The 20,565-nt window shown below is 46.8% G+C and overlaps 1 protein-coding gene across 3 annotated transcripts in view; it reads left to right on the top strand.

The window, feature by feature from the left end:
- Positions 1 to 20,565, top strand: part of B3GNTL1 (UDP-GlcNAc:betaGal beta-1,3-N-acetylglucosaminyltransferase like 1) — a 302,350-nt gene that overhangs the window by 272,051 nt on the left and 9,734 nt on the right. For 2 of the 3 annotated variants that reach the window (XM_054978791.1, XM_054978790.1), the window contains exons 10-11: positions 279 to 347; positions 1,909 to 1,983. In XM_054978791.1, coding sequence (XP_054834766.1) covers positions 279 to 347; positions 1,909 to 1,983 — 144 coding nt within the window. Of the gene's footprint in view, positions 1 to 278; positions 348 to 612; positions 749 to 1,908; positions 1,986 to 20,565 lie in introns of those variants that run through there. The other variant, XR_008596943.1, reaches the window with a different exon arrangement.

Raw genomic sequence — 20,565 nt, 5'->3', positions numbered from 1 at the left:
TTGATGTAGAGAGACATTATTGATGTCTCTCTCCTGTAAGGTTTCAGAGAACCTTAAATCATTATCAGTCATGGTCCCTGTTATGAAATCACTGGTCTCTATTACTTTTAGAACAGCCTGCTAGTACAGACAAACACATGCACACATGCACATACACAGAGAAATTCCATCCAGTGAAAGTATAATGTTGATAAAGTTAGAGTAATATAGATTCAGGGCCATCAACAATAGTATTTATTCACTCCCTTCACTAATACTTTTCTTTCTGCTTTCCTTAGGTGATTGCATTTTGTGATGTAGACAAAAATAAGATCGCAAAAGGATTTTATACTTATGAAGAATCAAAGGTGGGTAAAACGTGAAACTGGACTATCTGAAATGTTGTTTCCACAGTGTGATTCATTGTAAAGAGGGGAAAATGCTCGCTGATCAACTGAATATAGTGAAGTTGAATTTGTGAGGGGACTTGCAAAATCTGGATAAAAGAATGCTCAGTTTTGCATTCAGAACACACATGTTGGAATAAAATATATGCCAGCTATATAGCTGCTTTATTTGGGTTGAAAAATTTGAAATTACAGTAGAATTTAGATTAATTTGTTCTTGCCTTAGCTCTGGAATGAAGAAAAATGGGAACTTGTCGAGTCCTTTGTGATCAATATGAATTGCGGAAATCCTATCTCCTGACTAGAAAAAAGAAAACCATCACTTACTGAAATGGTACCAGAAACTGTAAAAAAATTTCCAGGTTTGTCTTCTAAATCATGAGGGTTAGAAGACTGTTGGAATTTTGTTTGCTCATTGAACAGGCAACTGGGCTTCTGAGGGTTCTAAGCCAAGGAGGTGCCATGTCAGAGTGCCAGACTGAGTATTTGAGCACCACTGGAATAAATTTCACACAGTGTTTGGCAGCAGGAATGGCACTAATGGCCACTGATATTTCATCTTTGTAGGATAGAAACTGGTTTGATGTCCAATAAGAGCCTACAATGACACTGAGGTTTTGGTTTGTGACCAAATCAACAGTCCAAGTAGGATAAGCGACCTGTGTCCCATTCCTGTGCAGTAGTTGGCACCCTTCCGTCTCCTTATGAATGGCTGTCATTTTGGGTGGGAGTAAACAGGCAGGCAGACAAGAATAAACTCTTCAGAATGGCAAATCCTCTTTTCATAAAGTTTGCCTTAGAAATACAAAATAGAACGAATGAATGGGAGGTGAAACTACAATTCGAAACAGAACATTTCCCACCAGGAAATTCAACTCACGCTGTTTCTCCTCCTCCTGCAAAACAAAGATCCTGAATGAGAGCCTGTAAAATTAATACAGTGGAAGAGGGAAAACAGAATGATGCGGCCTTTTGTGAATTAGCTTCTCCTATGTCCATAAATTATGCCAGTAAAAAAAAGGATGATGCCTCTGGGGCTGGATTCTGCTCATGCTGACGTCAGTGGGAATTTTGCTACTCACGAGGGGCAAGGTTTTCTTTCCCATTGTATGCAGAGGCCAAAACAACATTTTAAAGGAAGTGGGAAATCTACAAGGGTCTAATTTATAACCCCTTGTTGGTGTGGGAGACTAGCAGCCCCCTGTGGCCCTTTGCTCTCCAAGTGGCACCACTGGATGTAGTGGCATTTCCATTCAGTTCCAGCAAAGATTGGACCTAGGGGAGCAAACTTAAATTTTTGCATGGGAGTGACAGAAGAAGAGTCATAAACACATATCAGCACTTGCCACGTAGCAGCACATGGATATGGGTGAATTTGCAGTCACAGAAGCCAAGATGGGTAGAGAAACCATTCTGGTTATTGGGAGAAAGGTTTGAATGCATTACACCATTTTGGTTATTGGACTCCAAACTACAGCTTTAGAATACAAGCTAACAAAGAAATGTTCTGGTCTTTTTATAGGAAAACCCGAAACCCAGAATACCCATTGTATATTTCAAAGATGCTTCCCCACCTTTCATTATTTGTGTGAAACTGGTGAGTATAATTTGATATTTAAGCCATCTTGGCAAACCACCTCTGCTCATCTGTTGCCTTGAATGCCCCATGAAGTGGAACTTTTGTGGGGTTGCCATAAGTTGGTTGTGACTTGAAAGCAGACTTTACCTTTACCGTATGGAATCCACAGCAAGGTAAAGTTGTGTGTTTCGTTTGCAACAAAAAAATGTTTTAAGGAAATCTTATCCAGTCTCAATTCAAGTCAATTATTTTTTTTCTTATTTTGGAAGATAAAGTGTTAACATTGGAGATCAAGGTGGAAGTTGAAGTACTACTTGCTGCAGGGCTAGCTCAAGCTGTTCGACGAACCGCCATCCCACCTTGGAAAGGTACTGGGCAGTGGTGGCAGCAGCATAGACCGGGGTGGTGAACCTTCCCCCATTTTTGCCACCGCCACTCAGGCCCGTGGGGACAAGGACAGCCTCAACCTCCTCCCATTTCTGTTACTGCCACTATAATCCAGGGCAGGTGCTTCTGGAGACTATGCTGGACCCAGACTCTAGCAACACGGACGGGAGAGGGATCCTCTCATCCTTGCTACTCACCCAAGAGAGGGCTCTGGACCCGAGCAGCACAGACGGGAAGAGCTCACTGTTCCTCATGCCAACACTTTGGTCCTGGGCAGGCAAGGCTTTGCATTTTTAAAAAGCTCCCATCTCTAGCCTGCTTTCAGCCCTCCTTGTCCTCTCCTCGGTACCCTAACAATAAGGATGGGCCAGTGCTCCCTCTCTGGTTACAGCTGGGGAGAAGGGAGGGAAAAAAACAAGGATCAGAGCAGTCTAGAGGCAGAAACTTATAAAAATGTATAGCCTTTTTTTTGTATCCTGCTTGATCCCCTTATGCAGTGAAGTGGCCCTGCCAGGCTGTTTATGGGCCATTGTATGATCTTTCAAGCATCTTTTTGACTGAACCAATGCAGTCTTCATTGCCTTCGAATGGTCCTCAATATGTACACAAGGAGTAATGCTAGAGCTTTAAACTACAGCTAAGAAATGATCATCTCAGAAACACCCGCACAAGTAAATTCCTAACCGCAGCTAAAACTGCACTGATCAGTTCATTATGTATACATAAAACAAACTTTTAAATGATTCACTTTAGCAGGGTTTTAAAGGGTTCATTTTAGCAAGGAGACCTCGCTGAAAATCATAGAGCTTCCTTGCGTTACAAAAGCCTGTTGCTGGAAATTACTTTTGTAACACATAAAAGGTCTTGCTCCTCCACTGGGCACCACTTTGGCCCTTGGGACAGACTTATCTGACGTTGAATTTAATTCAGGGAGCCTCCCGGGGTTAGGGTGTTTGCTCTGCCAAGCTGGTGTGAGGATTCTTGAGGCCTAGCCAAGAGTAAAGGCTCTTTTGTAGACCACAGCTGTGAGGAATGACAATGAACTGCTACTCCAAGAGGAAACTTTTTCAGATTCTATGTTCATTGTAGCATCTGCTAATTTTAAACTCCATGACATACATCTGACATGCAAGCAATGACTTGGCTGGGCTACAAGAGTCCACTAAAGGGCTTTAAAGTAAGACTGCCATTACCTCAGGGCATCTCACTGCAGGCATTGGAGAATTAATCAAAGTTCTAATGTTGTCTTTTTGTTAGTTGCTGCATGCAGCGAAGTTTTTCATAATACCTCCATTGGCTGGTAGAGTTCCCAGGGCAGCTTATCTGCGCAGTAAATTGAAAGCATGACTGCTTCAGATTTTCAAAATAGCCAAAGATAGCATCTTGTTTGCTTTGGAGTGGCTGGGAAGTGGGTTTTTTTTATTCAGAGGTAATTTTTCTCTCTATATTAGAGGCTTTCTCTTCTGTTTAAAAAGATCTCAGAATATCAAACAGACTTCCTTTGAACAGCTGAATCTTTGGGAAGAGATCCCTCAAGTTTTAGTGATACTAAGGTGGGGGGAGCTATCAGTATTTATCAGCTACATAAAGATAATTCTCAGTTACAGAATTCTTTTCCACTTTGTCCATGCAAATCCAGAAAAGGAATCATCTATCTAGTCTAGGCCTCGTCATGCTTTCCCTGGCAGTTGCCTGCCTAAGCATTGCAGTATGTATGTATGTATGTATGTATGTATGTATGTATGCCTGCATGCATGCATGTATAGCCAGCTTTTCTTACTGAGATGACTACTTTTGGCAAATTGTTCCATTGTTTGTAATTAAGATGCCCCCCTCCTAACAATTAACAACTTGCTTTCTGTCTGTTACTGCAAAATGTGATTTCTTCAGTGCAACCGGAAGATGGGTCATGAAGAAAATCAAAATGCCCCAGTGTTCTCTGACTTGTGCAGGTTGGGAAATCCATGTTTCAGATCTTGGTGACTTCCAGTAGGGGAGTTTTACTGATATACCTTCCAAAGTTGTTTGGAAAAAATGTGTGTGAAACACTTTGACTATTCATATATAAATATGTTAAGTAGTGATATTTGTTATACAGTACCCTTGGATTGATGTTTGGAAGTGAAAAGCCGGAGAGGGGGAATGATGGCTCCAAAAGTCTTCCGAAAGTCATGAAAACAGCCTGTCTCTGTCTTACACATTTTTATCCCAAGTTCTCCCCAAGGATCTTGGCCTACGTAGTACTCATCTCTTTAATTTTATCAATTCCCCTTTTCCTTTCTTCTTGGCCCCCAAAATGTCTAGAAAATGTTTAGAAATCAGTGTCTAGAAAATGGTAAATTCTTCCCCTAGTCACATGTAATATGTGTGGAGTATCACTTATCTTCCAGGTTAGTTTTACCGCTACATTTTATAATTAGGTTATAACAGGCTGTGAAGTTATCCATAGATAATATAGTCATGTTAGCAATTTCGGTAGTAATTTATTAGTAGTATTCTATCGATTATTGGATTTGGTTATTTTTATGTATTTTGTGTTTTCTTGTAAGCTACTTTGGGTGTATTTTATGGAGAATGTGGTTTAATTAAATCAAATTGCTAACAGACATTGACAGATTGCCGTAGAGATTAACATAGGCCAGTTCAGAAAGGACACAAAATTACAAGCAGCTGATTAATCACTTCTTCAACCTCCGGAAGCCAGAGAGTTACTCTTCTCATTTTATGGCAGTAGTCAGTCAGTTTCCTTGAAGAAACAGAGAAAGCAGATCAGAAGTTGGCCGGGTGACTTGCCCATTTGAAATGCTTTTCTCTGTTCTTACTGTGCATGAAACAGATCACCCGGCCTCCCTTCAAGCAGCCCTCCACCACTAAGAGACATTAACTGTGGTTTCAAGCGGCTGGGCAAGTCTTCCATCCTGTAGGCCTGATGGCAGAGGAAATGGTTTCTAAACTGGCTAAAACTTGCTTAGAGGAGCTGAACTTTTGTTCCTCTGTGGTGATATTATGCAGACTAAGGCTAAATCTGCAGATTCAGACTCAGATGTATTTCTGGGCCCCTTGAACTCTCTTTTCTGCGCAGGCCACATGTGAAAGCGGAGATTAAATACACAGCAGTCGGGTAGGTTTGTTTTTCATTTCCCTCAAATATGAGGCTCTCCCCACCCCCCTCCAGTCTCTGCTACAGTCCTGAAGGGGACTGACTTGATTATCAGGGAGGCATTCTATTAAAATCTGCAGAAGGCTCATGACAGGCAGTGCTCAGTGTGTGTGGAAGGGGTGGGGTGGGCCGAGGACAGAAATACCCCACAGGCAACCTTATTAAATGAAAAGCAGGAAGCCAGAATCAACTCTGTGATGCTGTGACATAAAGGCCACTGGTGCTTTATGTATCAACATCCTATCCAGGAGATGGCAAAACAAAGGCACTGTTTTGCTAAGAACAGGTATTTGTAGTGCTGTGTTCCATTGCAGGCATCGTGGTTCAAAAAGGATGTTGACCACGCAGAGAGAATTCAGAGGGTTATAGAAGCAACAGAAGGAGCACAAAGTAAACAATAGAAATAAAAGCAAAAGTCAACTGAGTATGCTTAGTTTGGAGAAAGGCAGGCTGTGGGTAAGTGTGATTATAATGTCAGAAAGCAGAATTGCTCGCTAACTCCCTTTAAGATTGGAAGAGGTTGTGTGTGTAAGTGCCACAAAGTCACCCCTGATTTATAACGGCCCCTGTTGGAGTTTTCAAGGCAAAAGATGTTCAGAGGGGGTTTGCCATTGCCTGCCTCTGCATGACCCTGGACTTCCTCAGAGGTTTCTCATGCAAGTACTAATCAGAGCCCATTCTGCTTAGCACCCAAGATCTGATATGATCAGGCTAACCTGGGCCATCCAGGTCAGGGCAGAATAGGAGTAACAGGTTTTGAAATTCAGGAATGTGGCCTTAACATTAGGAAATGCCTTGGACCCATGAAGCTACCTTATACTGAATCAGCCCGCTGGTCCATCAAGGCAAGTATTGCCAACTCAGACTGGTAGTAGCTCTCCAGAGTCTTAAGTAGAGGATCTTTCATATCACCCACTACCTGATCCTTAACTGAAGATGTCAGGAATTGTACCTAGGACCTTCTGCATATCAAGCAGATGCTTTATCACAGAGCCATAGCCCTTGCCCCTGAGAACTGTTTGGAATAGAAAAACTGGCCGAGGAGGTTGGTGACAAATGGTATTTTAGTATTGCTTCAGGACAGGTATTGGGTTTGGCAATGTTGACTGTTCTTCAGTCTCTGTTATCTCAGTTGTGCTTGTTTTATGAGACATGGTATCATATTTGACATATTGTATTGTTTTTAAACCACAAGTATCACCTTTAGAGGGTCCAGTAGGCCAAAAGGTGCTCTGTATGAGGGCCTCAGTCCTGGGGCCCTGGTCTGCACACGACCATCAGTTAATGCACACAGAGGAAGTGTGCACAGATACATTCATGCTTTGTGATTAGGAGCATTTAAAAAGCAATGCTCCTGATGCTGAGGACACAGCCCACATGTGTACCCTTTCTCCAAATCAAGATAGTCAAACTAATTCCCTTCCTTGAGGGAAACACTGACCCTGGACTCAGCTGCATATCCCCCTCCAGCAGACCTTGCACCACTGGAAAAACTCCATAGGAGTGGGTTGCTCAGGCACAATGATGTCCAAGCAGGCATGCTTCACTGCTGTCATCACCACAGGATCATGAGTTTTTCTCATATTTGTGCTCCAGTTTTATGCCCGGTCTGACTCATTGCCTCAGGTTCCTCAATAAAGGGAACAAATGAATTCTGTGGACAAGTAGAGGATGCTCAGGAGCTCAGTGGGGTCAACCTGTTGGGTGATGAGATCAACCAGGAAACTTCCTGAGGACCATTAGGAATCCATTCAAGTCCTGTTAGCACCATGAGCGAACCATCTTAATGGGTCTCGTACCCTTACAGAGCTTGAAAGAAGCTTCACCATATAATGGTCAATTCATTATAGGGGAATAAATTGGAATTTTCTTCACTGAACCATGTCAGCAAGAATCAAAATCGAAAAGTAGATGGGAGTATAACCTGCCACCTAAATAGGAGCAATGTTCTGTGTTAGTCTAAAGTCTTAGACCACAGCTGTAGTCCAGCTAAAACACCCTTACAGTCCTCTTTCTAGGAACCTTAGTATATGTCCCATCAAGATACTCTAGCCCACACTGGAAGATCCTAAACTGGGAGTCAGTTAATCTGTCTGTCTCTTCAAATGCACATGATCTTATCAGTACTTCACGGTGAGATCTGGCATGCATCGATGTCACTCCAGCAAAGAGATTTATACTTGCAAACTTGCCTTAGCCATGGAGAGCATTGGGCCCATCTCACCCAATTTTGACAGCAGCAAGTTTCCAGTGTCTCAGCTCAAGAAGTCTTTCTCAACCCTGCTCTGAGAGGTTCCTTTTTCATAGGGGTTGACCTTGGAACCTTGAAGAAATGTTTCAGAAGCCTATATTCTGTTCTGTCATGTACTTGCAGTATTATAGCAGCCAGATTTTTGACTGAACACTTAGAGACCATCCTGAGATATAAAAGGCAAACCATGTTGCCGACGACTCACTTTTTATCCTGGTGCAGATGCAGTGAGTCGTTGGCAACACTACGCTATGATAAGCCCGGAGAAGCAGCAGCCAAGGCCTCCATGGTGAGGCCCTTCCAAGGAGGCCTCCGGAGGGCCGCACTGGTGTGGCAGCTTTTTCCGTTGCTGCAGAGCCTTGGGACGGGCACCATGCTGCACTAGGCCTCCCTGCCACCTCTACAGCCACAGAGACAATGGGAGGCTCAGCATGCTGGCGCAGCCCTCTGGAAGCTCGGGAAGGTCTGGTATGCCAGTGGAAAGGCCTGGTAAGATGGCACAGCCTTCCTGAGGCCCGAGAAGGCCTGACACGGTGGCGGGAAGGCCCAGCGCAGCGGTGCAGCCCTCTGGAGACCCAGGAAGTCCTGACATGGTCTCAGGAAAGCCCATGAAGGTGGCGTGGCCCTCTGGAGGCCAAGGAAGCCTGGGTGTGCCAGCAGGAAGGCCTGTCATGCTGGTGTGGCCCTCCAGAGGCCATTTTCTAGAGCCCGTTGTTTTTACAACGGGCCTGGTTGCTAGTTTAACATACTGGTTCAAACACTGACGATTAGGTCAAATAGGTGTCACTTAAGAATAAGGATATGATTTAGGTAAGTCATGGAAGTGATTATTTAGAAATAACGTGAAACAAGCTAAGAATGAAAACAGTGAGATTGTATAATAGTGTAGGAATGAATATGTAATTGGATCTCCATCCAACCTCCAGTGCCAATTGAAACATTATATCCTCCAATATGGACAGAGAAGAAGCAGAAACATTTCTACAGCGCAGTGTTCCACAGAGAGGGCTTAATATTTGAATGCGTTTGCCAGTTTGCAAGCACTTGTAGACAGTAAGTATGAAGGGGGTACTTGCTTTCTCATAAGTAGCAAGAAGTCTTCTCACCTTTCTGCTCTGAAGCTGGCAAGGAGGAATTGCCACATTAACTGGTAAGCTCAGTATGTGACCAATGCAAGAAACAGCAGCAATTTCATCAAAGGCCTGGTTTCAGGAGCATGCCTATTCTGGCATACTCTCTGAAAGCAGCTATGTGTTGGAGCCTTGCACAGAAAGCGTCTCTCCTCTCCCCACTTCCCCTCGAATGGTTGGTTCATCATAGGAGACGTGTGAGGAAGAAAGAAATACACAGTCTTTAACTTTGCATGGCTGGAAGAGCTTGGCTGTTTTCCTTGGAAAGTGTTTAAACCTATGGGTGGAATTTCTGTCCTGGCTAGTTCTGCAGTACAGCTTCCATCCTGCAAGCAGCTCATGGCTAGCTTGTTTTGGCACTCTCCTTAAAGTTATAGTTGGTAGGAATGCATAATTACCTGCTGTGCTCCCTACTGCATATTTAAAAGCTTCCAGCACATGACAGCAAAAGTCATGAACGGAATCAAGCAAAGCATGTTACTGTCTGTCTCTTTTTGTGTATACCTCTGTAAAGCCTTTGCCCCTTGTTGTAGATAGCCCATAATCTAGATTGAGCCTATACTGCTCCTAAACTTTTCTGTGAGGCATAAATCATTCATTCATACACTCGGGTTTCTCTTCAGATCGCATAAACAATTCTTATGTATGGCAGGCAGACTAGCTGTATCATTTTCAAATCTGTTTGCCTCCTTTTCTGCCTCACAGGACAGGAGAGGGTAAACTTTGTTTGTGGGAGAATTTCTTTCCCAAGAGCTGTGTTGAGCTACTAGTCACAAAATGGCATCTTGGTGTGTAAAGCTAGGCACAAAATAGTGGTTTGTCCTAAAACTGCAGTGTTTCAATATTCAGATGCACAAACCCTTCCTCTACAAGCAAATCACCACCCCAAATTGTAACTTGCCCTGTAGAGGAAGAAATATACAGTTACCTCTGTGATTTCCTTGGACGAGGCAACTAACAGCATTGATGTAGGGGGAAAGATTGAATATCATGTGCTTTTCCCATTCAGAATAAGGGTGTGTGGGGAGAAAGGAGGAGAGGCAGCTGGGAAAGGGTGTAAAGGTGCATGTGCCGCCTCCTCATTTGTGTATTTTATTCATTTAAAACATTTATTAGCCACCTTTCTAGCTTGCAGGAACTCAAGTGTGCTTACAGTATACATAAAATGAATAAAAACAAAATTTAAAAGCACAGTTTAGGACTGCCAATGAACATAAAACACAAAGCTAATTAAAAAGCAATCCTAAATAAAAATGTATTCAGCTGTCTTCTGAAGATCAGCAGTGACAGGGCCAGGAGCACCCCCCTGGGGCTTATGTTCATAATTGTGGGATTGCCATCAAAAAGGCCCTCTCTTGCGTTCACACCAGGTGAGCTTTCAAATGTCCCATTTGCAAGCCCTGGGTCTTTAAAGATCAAAACCAACACCTTGAATTGTGAGCCAGTTTGGTGTAGTGGTTAAGAGTGTGGGACTCTAATCTGGAGAGCCGGGTTTGATTCCCCACTCCTCCACTTGAAGCCAGCTGGGTGACCTTGGGCTAGTCAGAGTTCTCTGGAGCTCGCTCAGCCCCACCCACCTCACAGGATGTTTTGTTGTGGGGATAATGATGACATACTTTGTAAACTGCTCTGAGTGGGCATTAAGTTGTCCTGAAGGGTGGTATATAAATTGAATGTTGTTGTGCTAGGGAGCATATTGGTAGCCAGTGTAATTGCTGCAATATTGGGGATGCATGCTTCCGATAGATGGCCCCAACTAGCAGTCTAGCGTCAGCACTCTGTACTAGCTGTGGCTTCTGAACGCTCTTCAAGGGGAGCCCCAAATAAGAGTGCATTGCAATAATCCAGTCTCGATGTAATTAATGCATGGATCACTGTGGCTAGATCTGACTGAGCCAGGGACAAGCATAACTGACTCATCAATTAAAGCTGGGCGAAAGCACTCCAAACCACCACAGCTACCTGGTTTTCTACGATGATTGCTGTGTCGAGCAGCACTCCCAAGCTGTGAACCTGGCTTTTCAAGGGAAGTATAACCCCATCCAAGACAGGAGATATCTCAAGTTCCTGATCAAGATAGGTAGCTGTATTAGTGTCTCTGTAGCAACAAAAAAGAGCAAGAGTCCAGTAGCACCTATAAGACTAACAAAATTTGTGGTAGGGTATGAGCTTTCATGAGTCACAGCTCACTTTTTCAGAGTTCCTGGTCTGCCCTTTTACTAACCCAGAGAACCTCTGTCTTGTCAGGATCTAGTTTCAGCTTGTTTGCCCTTATCCAGCCCATTTCTAACTCCAAGCACAGGTTCAAAACATCAACAGCATCCTTGGAATTAGGTGGAAAAGAAAGATAGAGCTGACTATTTTCTGTATATTGGATGTCTCCTTGTGAAGGAGAAACAGGAGAGAAGCTGCTGTGGTAGCATTAAAGGAAAGGATAAGGAAATGATTGAAAGCAGAGCACAAAGCTACTTTTAATTGTTTGGATTAAGCAGTGAATACTCAAGTTTGAGAGGCAACATGGCATAAACAGAATCAAAAAGTTCCATTTCAATTCAGATACCATAAACAGATTAACACCTATGCCTTATCTTTACAACCTGGCAAATCAGGAACTCAGGAGAGTCTTCACGTTAATGCGATGGGATGCTTTGCCCTCCGCTGTAATTGAAGGCAGGTACAAAATAATTCCGATAGAAAAACGCCTGTGCCCCTGTGCTGATGGAAAAATAGAATCCTTAGAATATGTTATTTTTGAGTGTAAAATGTACAATCAGATCAGAAAAGTCTATGTAATGCCTATACTTGTAGTGTACCCAGGAAGACAAAGAGTTCTTCTTTCGAAAATGCTGTCGGATAAGAAACAGGATGTAACATACAAGGTTGCTAAATTCAGATGGTTGGCAATGAAAAGCAGGAGACATAATATTACTAACTAAAGGGAGTTTTCTTAATTTTGTATTTATGCTGGAGTAGGTTTTATGTAGTATTGGGTTTTAAAATAATTTTAATGTCATTTCACTATACTGTTTTATTGTCCTGCTGTTTTATTTACTCATAAGTTTTACTATCCATGGTATCTTGCTTGCTGGTCTATGACCATAATAATAAAATTTGCTTTGCTTTAATTGTTTGGAAAGTTACTGATCACTTTCGTGACCTTCTGCCCACCCATCATGGAATGCCCACATGTGAGCTCGGTCATTTTTATATGCCCTTCTCCTGTCAAAGCATCACAGCATAAGCATCTGGCGAGTTACAACGAATAGGTAGGGAAGGAGCAGCCAAATAACCTCCTTAGAGATCTCAGGCCTGGGCAGCCATCATCCCTCTTATGCCCTTTTCTGCCTAGTTATTTCACTACATCCCCTGAATGCTGACAAAATAAACATATCAAATCCTCTCCCCTCTACTCCCTCCCCCTCTAGTGTAAGATTGGTTCACCTTTCCTTGAATACTAATGGATGGCAGGTAGAAAGGTGACCATTGCTACCTGCAGTCCTAATAAGGGCAGCTGCTTGAACAGAAGGGAAATTTCAAGGGGATTCTACGGAGGCGAGTTTGGGGGGATATAATATGTCCAGAGAAGGGGGTGAATGGCTGGTTTAAAAGGGTCCCTCTCATACATTTGTAATTTCAGCACCGTCCATCAGCAAAGGCTAATAGCAGGGCTGTATTAAACCACGGCTGGGCCCCTAGGCTTTCAGATATTTCAGGCCCCCTCCGGCACTTCAATCTTTCACCCCGCCACAGCTAACAGCCTGGCCCTGGTACAGCAGTACATAGCCCTATATCTATTTTGAGGGTCTCCTGAAGAATTCTGTTCACAATTTTAAAAATATTTTTATTGCACAAGTAGAACTCTTCAGGAAAACACATTTTGGGAGTATAATTGATCAATACAGTAATCTTTCAAAGTGAATAAAATTTTATTATTTATTAAAAATATATAATTTATGGATAATTGTTTTAATATAAGAGACAATTTGTTTCACTTCAATAACGAAGCAGTTAATTATCTTATTAATAGAGGTTATATAAGAGAATCAATTAATTGTAATTTATGTGGGGGTGTGCCTCAGCAAAAAAAAATGATGGGCTCCTAGTCCCTGTGGGCCCCTAGGCTTCAGCCTAGTCAGCCTTATGAGTAATACAGCCCTGGCTAGTGGTTTCATCAGTTGGCTGAAATAAAGTCAGTCTCCAAGGATCCTCTAACTCTTAGGAGGCACAAAGCTAAATGCTCAGCCCATATATAAACATCTCTTAGGAAATTCTACACTGCATTAGCATTATTTGCTATTCTCCAATAATTGCATTGTTAAATGCTGTCTATATATGGTAAGGTAGAGTAGTTAAGAACATGCACTCTGAATCATCAAATATCAGTACAGTAATGACGGCACTTTTGTCTCACCTTCCGTTCTCTTTTTTTGGTGGCAGTTGTCAGGATTACTGAAAGAATACAGGTGAAGTGTTTTGCATACAGTACATCAATACTAAGTATTATGTCATATCAGCTTTACTGTTCCTAAACAAAGGCGATGGCTTCTTTCTTATCACAGAGAGCTGTTTGAAGCCAATCCCACTGGAAACATGAATTAAGGGTGCCCTAAAATTAAAAGCTCAGGAGGAATTCTGAAGTTGGCAAGTAAAGCATATGACATCATTGGCAATCACAAGGGGGAGGAGGAAGAAAGGTGGGGAGGGGGTGGCTCATTGCCCTATTCTCTGCAGAACGAGTGAGTAGATACAAAGTTCCTCTTTATACCATAAATAGGATTTAAAGAAAACCTCTCTAAGCAGAGTTAATACTCCACTTACTTGATGAAAAGAGACCTCTCTCAGTGGAGAAGCCATTCATTAGGTGAAATCCACTGTTGCCAAGTAGGCCCCCTCCCCTGCTTTAAGGCCTGCCATGAACTGTGGTAAAGTTTCCTGCATCACTGTTTTACTGCTGCACCAAAGACTGCTTTGCACGTGTGTGCTCTGATACACGTGTCAGTTTCCTGCCTGCGTGTCAATTGCCTTGCTGCTGCTATAGACTGTGCAGTTTGCTGACTCCATGTTTGGTTAACTGCACAAAGGACTCTCTCTCTGGGCAGCCCTGCCCTGACCTGTATCTGGATTTCCCAGTGTGTGTTTGGACTCTGTTACCAATGTTCCCCGTGCCTGCTTTGCCATCTGCCACGGACCGTGCCTGTTCCCTGCTTTGGACTGTGCTTTAAAGTGTTGTTCCCGCTGCCTCCATGGGAGCCTGCCTCATATGGGCCCAAGCCGCTGCTAGCAGCCGGGCGCCTGCCGGGGAAACCTCCAGCGAGCCTGGCTAGGCGCTCCCTGGTCAGTTCCCGCCTGGAGCCTCCCGCGAGCCGGTCGCCGAGCTTGCCCTCGCTACCGGGCAGCCTGCTATCCAGCCCCAGCTATGCCCAGCCGGCATCCATGTTCTCAGGCAGACAGAAGACCCTGGGAAGAAGACTGCTTTGAGAAGCCATTTCGGCGAAGCGGGCACACCACGTCCGCAGCGAGAGCCCCTCGCCCCGCTCTGCATATCTTAGGAGCCGCCCCGGAGAAGGAACTAAGTGCCGACCATCCCAAGCACTTAGAGAATGCATCTCAAAGAAACCTCCGCATTCCAAAGCTGATGACATCAGGACAAGCCCTGTCCGCTGGAACATCCTTTCAGCCCACTTGGATTTCCCCCTCCCTCTTTTGTCCCCTCTTCCTGAGGTGTCACTTATCACAATCTGATTACCAAAGTGGCCCATCCAAGCCATTCAGTAGCCCATTAGACCCTTTGTTTTAATCTGTGAGAACCACCAAGTACAGCACCAGCCCCAGGGTACGTTTTGGGGTATTTAAGCTGGTCTCTCAGACCACTCGGTGCTCCGGCCATTCCCTATCCAGACCTCCTTGCTGTCCGTCTGTGGTCCCAGTGCTGGCATTGGGCCACCCTCGCTGCTGCGTCTCTGCTTCGCTCCAGGATAAGTGAGTATTCCCCCTATCATCGTTGGGAACCAGCTAATGCGAACGTCTCTGTATTTCATACCCTGTATTTCTTAGGTCTTGTGTGTTCTCTGTATGATTGTGCAAGCTAGGCTTACGCTACACTCAATACACGTGTTTGTACCTGACTCGTTGTCTGCCTCTTTTTCACTCGAGTGTCTGGGATCGGGACCTCCGTAAACATAGGTTATGATCCTCGCTTAATATTAATAGTTACAGACTGCTACAGCTAATTCCCCATTATAATAAAAGAGCAGTTCTGGTAACAGTTTACTGGTGGAGAATGCGGGCATAACCCAGTTCGTGTGAATACACGTGAGTCGACACGCGTGTCTTCAGCGAACTGACTTAGAGGAAAATTTTCCAGACCTCAGTGTAAAGAGCGCAATTTTAGCTCAGGGAATTAAAAGTGTGATTGTGTGTGGCTCTAGCGAGCATTTCTATCTTGTGGGTTGGCTTTTCCCCATTTCCTCCTTCAGCCAGCTTTGGACTACTTGCCTTTTGTGGTGCACCGCGAGGCCCTCCAGCCGTTATAACCGGTGTACTGTGGGTGAGGACCTCTGAACTGGTGAAGTTCCTGGCCACCTTCCGGGCCGCCTAAACGCGTCTATGTGGGTGGGATCCCAGAAGTAGGCTCTATAGATTTATATATATCCTGAAGCAGCACATATAAAACTCTCTTCCGCCCTCCCCCGTCTCTCCTAAGCCCGTCCAAACCCCGCTCCTGCCAGCACTTAGGCTTCAATCCCCGCTCCGGAGGAAACGTGAAGGGATCGATAGTCCGTTCAGTCAGTTTAGCTTTGGGAATCTAAAGCCAGGTTCCTGAAGCCCCGCGGCAGCCGGCCGCACCGTGCTTGAGAGTTTTAAGTTAAGACTCTTGAGCGCTTTTCGCCTGAGAGTTTTAAAGTAGACTCTTGGGCGCCTTTCCGCTTGCGAGTTTTAAGTCAGACTCGTGGGCGCACCTCGCTTGGGAGTCAGTGGGACTCTTGGGCACACTTTTGCTTGGGAGTTGTTAGAACTCTTGAGCGCACCTCGCTTGGGAGTACAGTAAGCTTTACTCCTGGGCACTTTCGCTTGGGGACTTGCAGAGGCAGTCCTTGAGCACATTTGGTCTTTTGGTCAAGGCTTGGAGACAGTTTAACCATTTGTCTCTGAGCACGAAGCCTGGGGACATTTTGAGTTTAGTTCTTGGGCAGAGAGCTTGAGAGCATTTGTGGCTTCTGAGCAGAGGCTTGGGAGCATTTGCAGTTTCTGAGCAGAGGCTTGGGAGCATTTCTGGTTGCCTGAGCAGAGGCTTGGGAGACCCCTTAGTTGCAGTTTCTGAGCAGAGGCTTGGGAACACTTTTTGGTTTTCTGAGCACATAGGCTTGGGAGACCCCTGAGCTTTGGCTTCTGAGCAGAGGCTTGGAAGCACTGAGCGTTTTGGTTCTTGGGCTTAGAGAGCTTGAGAGCACCCTCTGAGCCAGTAAACTTTTCCTGGTCCCGTGGCTTGTAGGCAAGCTTGAAACGGGAATAGGAATTTTCCTTCTTCCCCGGTGGAGAAGAACAGAGTGTAGGACCCTTAAAAATCCCCTTGTGAACCTAAAAGTAGAACCTTAAAACCCCCTGGTAAAAACCCTTGAGGACCTGAGGGAAGGATAAACCTCCCAAAAGGGACATAGAGAGGAAGAAGTTGTTAAAACCCTTGAGCAGCTTTAATCGCCCCACCCCTGGTTGTCGCTGATCCACTCTTTTACCTCCCCCGAGATCAGCCTTAAACGAAAAAGAAAGATGTACCGGGCAGCCCCCACCGTGCCCCGCCTGGAGAAGTGGCTAGTTAAGAAGGGAGATTGCCCTTGGGAAGCCGGTTCCTTCAAGGGACCCGACCCGCTCCAGATAGTCAGAAGCGCCTTCCAAGATTTTTGTGAAAAGGAGAAACCCAGGTCCAGTAAGAAAGATAGATACGGAGCTTGGGCACTTTTCACCGCCCTACAGGACAGCGTGTCCCTAATTAATAAGCTACAGATAGCTCAAGAAGAGCAGGAACAGGAGATAGAGCAGTTAAGGAAAGAAAAGAAGGAACATGAGGAAAAAGCAGCCGAGTGGCGTTCCGAACGCGTTAACTTCATGCTGGAAAAGCAGGGACTAGCCGCTGCCCTCCAGGACGCCCAGCACAAGGCTGAAGTAGCCGCCGCTCGTGCCGATATGGCTGAGCACGCAGTAATTGAAGGACAGGAGAAGATTGCAAAATTAACCCATGCTGCCCAGTTCATGGCAGAGCAGAAGGTTGCAAAGATAGCCGCAGCAGACCACTCCGCCTGTAAGAGGGAGCTAGAGGCCCTAAAGCAGCACCTGGGGATGCAGCAGGCCGTAATCTCCGCCGTGCATCCCGCAGCCCTCTTGGCCCTCCCCGAAGGTAGTACCGACAGTTGGTCACCTCCTTCGTCCCAGCCCGAGGAAGCTCCACAGCCCCTCCATCCAATAGCTACTAAAGAAATTGTCTCCACAGACGAGGATGGCAGGAAGACAGACCGAATAGTTAAAGAGACCCGCAATTGGAGGCCCGATGAGCTCCAAGCCATAGCGGACCGCATGGGACCCCTGAACCGAGATTCAGCTATACAATGGTTTGCACACGTGACCATGTCCCAGCCCTCCGCCAGTGGCTCCGATGTAGCTCAGCTGGCCCGCCATTGTGCCAGCCCCGAAATAGTCACCTCTCTCAACGCATATATTTCTAACCGGAGACTAGCTACTCGCAGTCAGTATGGTGCCATGAAAGAGTTGTGCGCCTTCCTGTGGCCCACCAAGAGTTTGAAAGCCCTGTACATCGCAGAGTCTCAAAAACCCGGAGAGGATCCAGAGGCATATTTAGCCAGGAAACAGCTCCTAGCCGAACTAGCAGACGAGGTAGATTTAGATTTGAGCGACATGCCGGACTTCGACGACTTAGAATTCAGGAGGGCAGTCATAGATGGACTAAACAGCACCACTCGCCTAGCCCTAGCAGGAGTCGAGCCCGGGAGCATTACATGGGGAGAACTGGAATCCCGCATCAGGAGCATTGCTGGCCTGTTGCGAGAGACCGGTGCCATCCGCCATGTGAAGTCCCCGGCCTCTCGTAGAAAGGAGAGCGAGCCGATAAGTGCAGTCACCTATGCCAACCATGGCCCCCACTCTCAGTACCGACCACAGGGACGCAGCCCGTACCCGGAGGCAAGGGGAGGGATCCTGAGGGGAAGGAGCAGTAGCTTTAACCGGGGAAGAGGGCCGAGGGACTACCGTCCGGGAGTTTCCTTTGCGCCCACCCCGAGTTACAGTTCCTCCTCCCAGCAGGGACCCCACGAGCCCCGATTACAGGAGGCGCCCCTAGCCCCTTCTCACTCGCGAGCATCACACCCGTACAACCATCAGGTCTACCCGCCTCCAGATCAGTCTAACGCTTGGGGAGCATCGCAGGGCGACCACGAGGGCTACCGGGACCGTGGCAGCACGCCCCAGTCCAGGGACTCCCTCCGTTGGGAACTATGGATGCGCCTCAAAAACATTGGAGCGAACATGGAGCTATTCGATGGGAAGCCCACGTCCGTTCTAATGAAGGCGATCATGGAGTGGGAAGACCAGCAACAGCCCCCAGTACCTCCGTCAGCGCCCCCTTTACCGCCGGACCCTCCCTTCTCGAGTCCCCCGATAGCTGCGGTCCGGGAACGACCGAGCCCCAACAACCCCTTTAGAGGAAGCGCCGCTTCCACCGACCAGTGTGCAGGATCAGAATAGGGTTGCCCCGAGTCCCAGTCTCCTTCCGTGGGCATAGTTGCCAAACTAAAGCCGGACACATGGGGGAGACCGACAGTAAAGGCAGGGATCGGGACTCCCGGGGAAAAGAAGAAGCCTGCCACTCTCCTCATAGATACCGGAGCTTCACTTAATATACTCCGGCCCACCTTAGTTACGAAGGGCACCCAGACCCCCACAACCATGCAGCTCGCCGGTTTTGGAGGCGGCATGCAGGAATCCCAGGTCTGGCAGGATATCCCCCTCTCCGTTGGGAACCTGGCCACCCGGATTTCGGCATGCGCAAACCGGGGAGAAGACGATGGACTTTTGGGCATGCCATTTTTCCGTGCCGAGGGACTGACCATTGACCTAGCAAATGGGCTCCTGTGGCGCATCCCAGGAGGCCCAGACTTCGTCAATGCAATCCATCGGTGCGCAGCCCTTAAGGCCCCCCTCCCTCTCGCCCCCATCACAGGAGACCCCTGGGTTCAGGACTTTCCCGAAGTGTGGGTGACAGACAAGGCCGAGTGTGGGATAGTGAAGGGCGCCTGCGTCCTGATTGAAGGAAAGGACCCCCCTCCCCAAAGACAGTACAAGTACCCAGCGGAAGCTGAGGCAGGGATAGCCAAAACTATAGAAGGACTCCTTGAGTGGGACGTCATACTCCCGATGCAGTCCATCTGCAACGCCCCATTGTGGCCAGTTCTAAAAGCAGATGGAGTGACCTGGAGAATGACGGTCGACTTCCGTGCCCTGAATGCCACTACCCCTCCAGTTGCCCCGGTTGTGGCCAAGTATAATGAGATCCTAACGGCCATTGCCGCTGGGTCCCGGTTCTACTCGGTCATAGACCTGGCCAATGCTTTCCACTCTATCCGGTTGCATGAGTCTTGCTGGTACAAGTTCGCGTTCACTTTCCGCGGCCAGCAATACGCATTCAAGCGGACACCCCAGGGATTCCACTCCAGCCCCAGTATTTGTCATGCCCATGTGGTTCAGATGTGGGAACGCCTCCAACCCTCCTCGAGGCCCCACGTACTGAGCTACGTGGATGACATTTTGGTCCACGCCCCCACGGAAGAATTAGCCCGCCAAATCACCAGGGAAGTCCTGGAACTCCTCCGCGAGACTGGGTTCAAGGCAAGCAGGGAAAAGGCCCAATTGGTTCAGACCAGCGTCAAGTACCTGGGTCTGACCCTGGGACCCGAGGGTCGCACCCCGGACGCCCAGCGAATGGAGGTCATTTCCAAGCTGCCTGCACCCACCGATGTCCCCTCCCTCAGAGCCCTTTTAGGAACTTTCAACTTTTCCCGAGACTTCATCGAGTCCTTTGCAGACAAAGCTCGCCCCCTTTATGCTCTCCTCAAGAAGAACACTCCCTGGGAGTGGGGACCGGAGCAACAGACAGCCTTAGCCGAGCTAAAGCGCAGCCTGGCCGCAGCCCCGGCCCTAGCCCATCCAGATGTCACCCAGCCGTTCTTTATTCAGTTAGCAGTGTCAGACAAGAGCATAGGAGCCACGCTCACCCAGCAGCAAGCGGGAACCGCTAGAGTAGTAGCCTATGCCTCTCGCAACCTAACCGCAGTAGAAACTAGGTTTAGCCCATGCGAGAAGACATGCCTTGCCCTGGTTTGGAGTCTGACCCATTGGGAATTTATCATAGGAGGTTCACGTACAATAGTGCAAACCACTCACACGCCTCTCAAATATATCCTGTCGGGAAAAATACAAGACGGACAAGTCTCAAACGCCCGCATAGCGCAGTGGACCCTGGCCCTAGTCAACCGCGGAGTGGAATTTAAAAAGGAGACCACCGAACCTCCAGCCCCCTATGGCCTATTGGTAACCGGGACCGAGCACGAGTGCCCCCTGGACCCGCCACCGCAGGTTGTCTGGCCAGTCACTTGGGGAGTCCCGCT

The sequence above is a fragment of the Eublepharis macularius genome, chromosome 4 (assembly GCF_028583425.1).
Source record: "Eublepharis macularius isolate TG4126 chromosome 4, MPM_Emac_v1.0, whole genome shotgun sequence".
NCBI lineage: Eukaryota > Metazoa > Chordata > Lepidosauria > Squamata > Eublepharidae > Eublepharis > Eublepharis macularius.
Note: the sequence above shows the minus strand (reverse complement) of the source record. Positions and strands in the feature narration are given on the sequence as shown.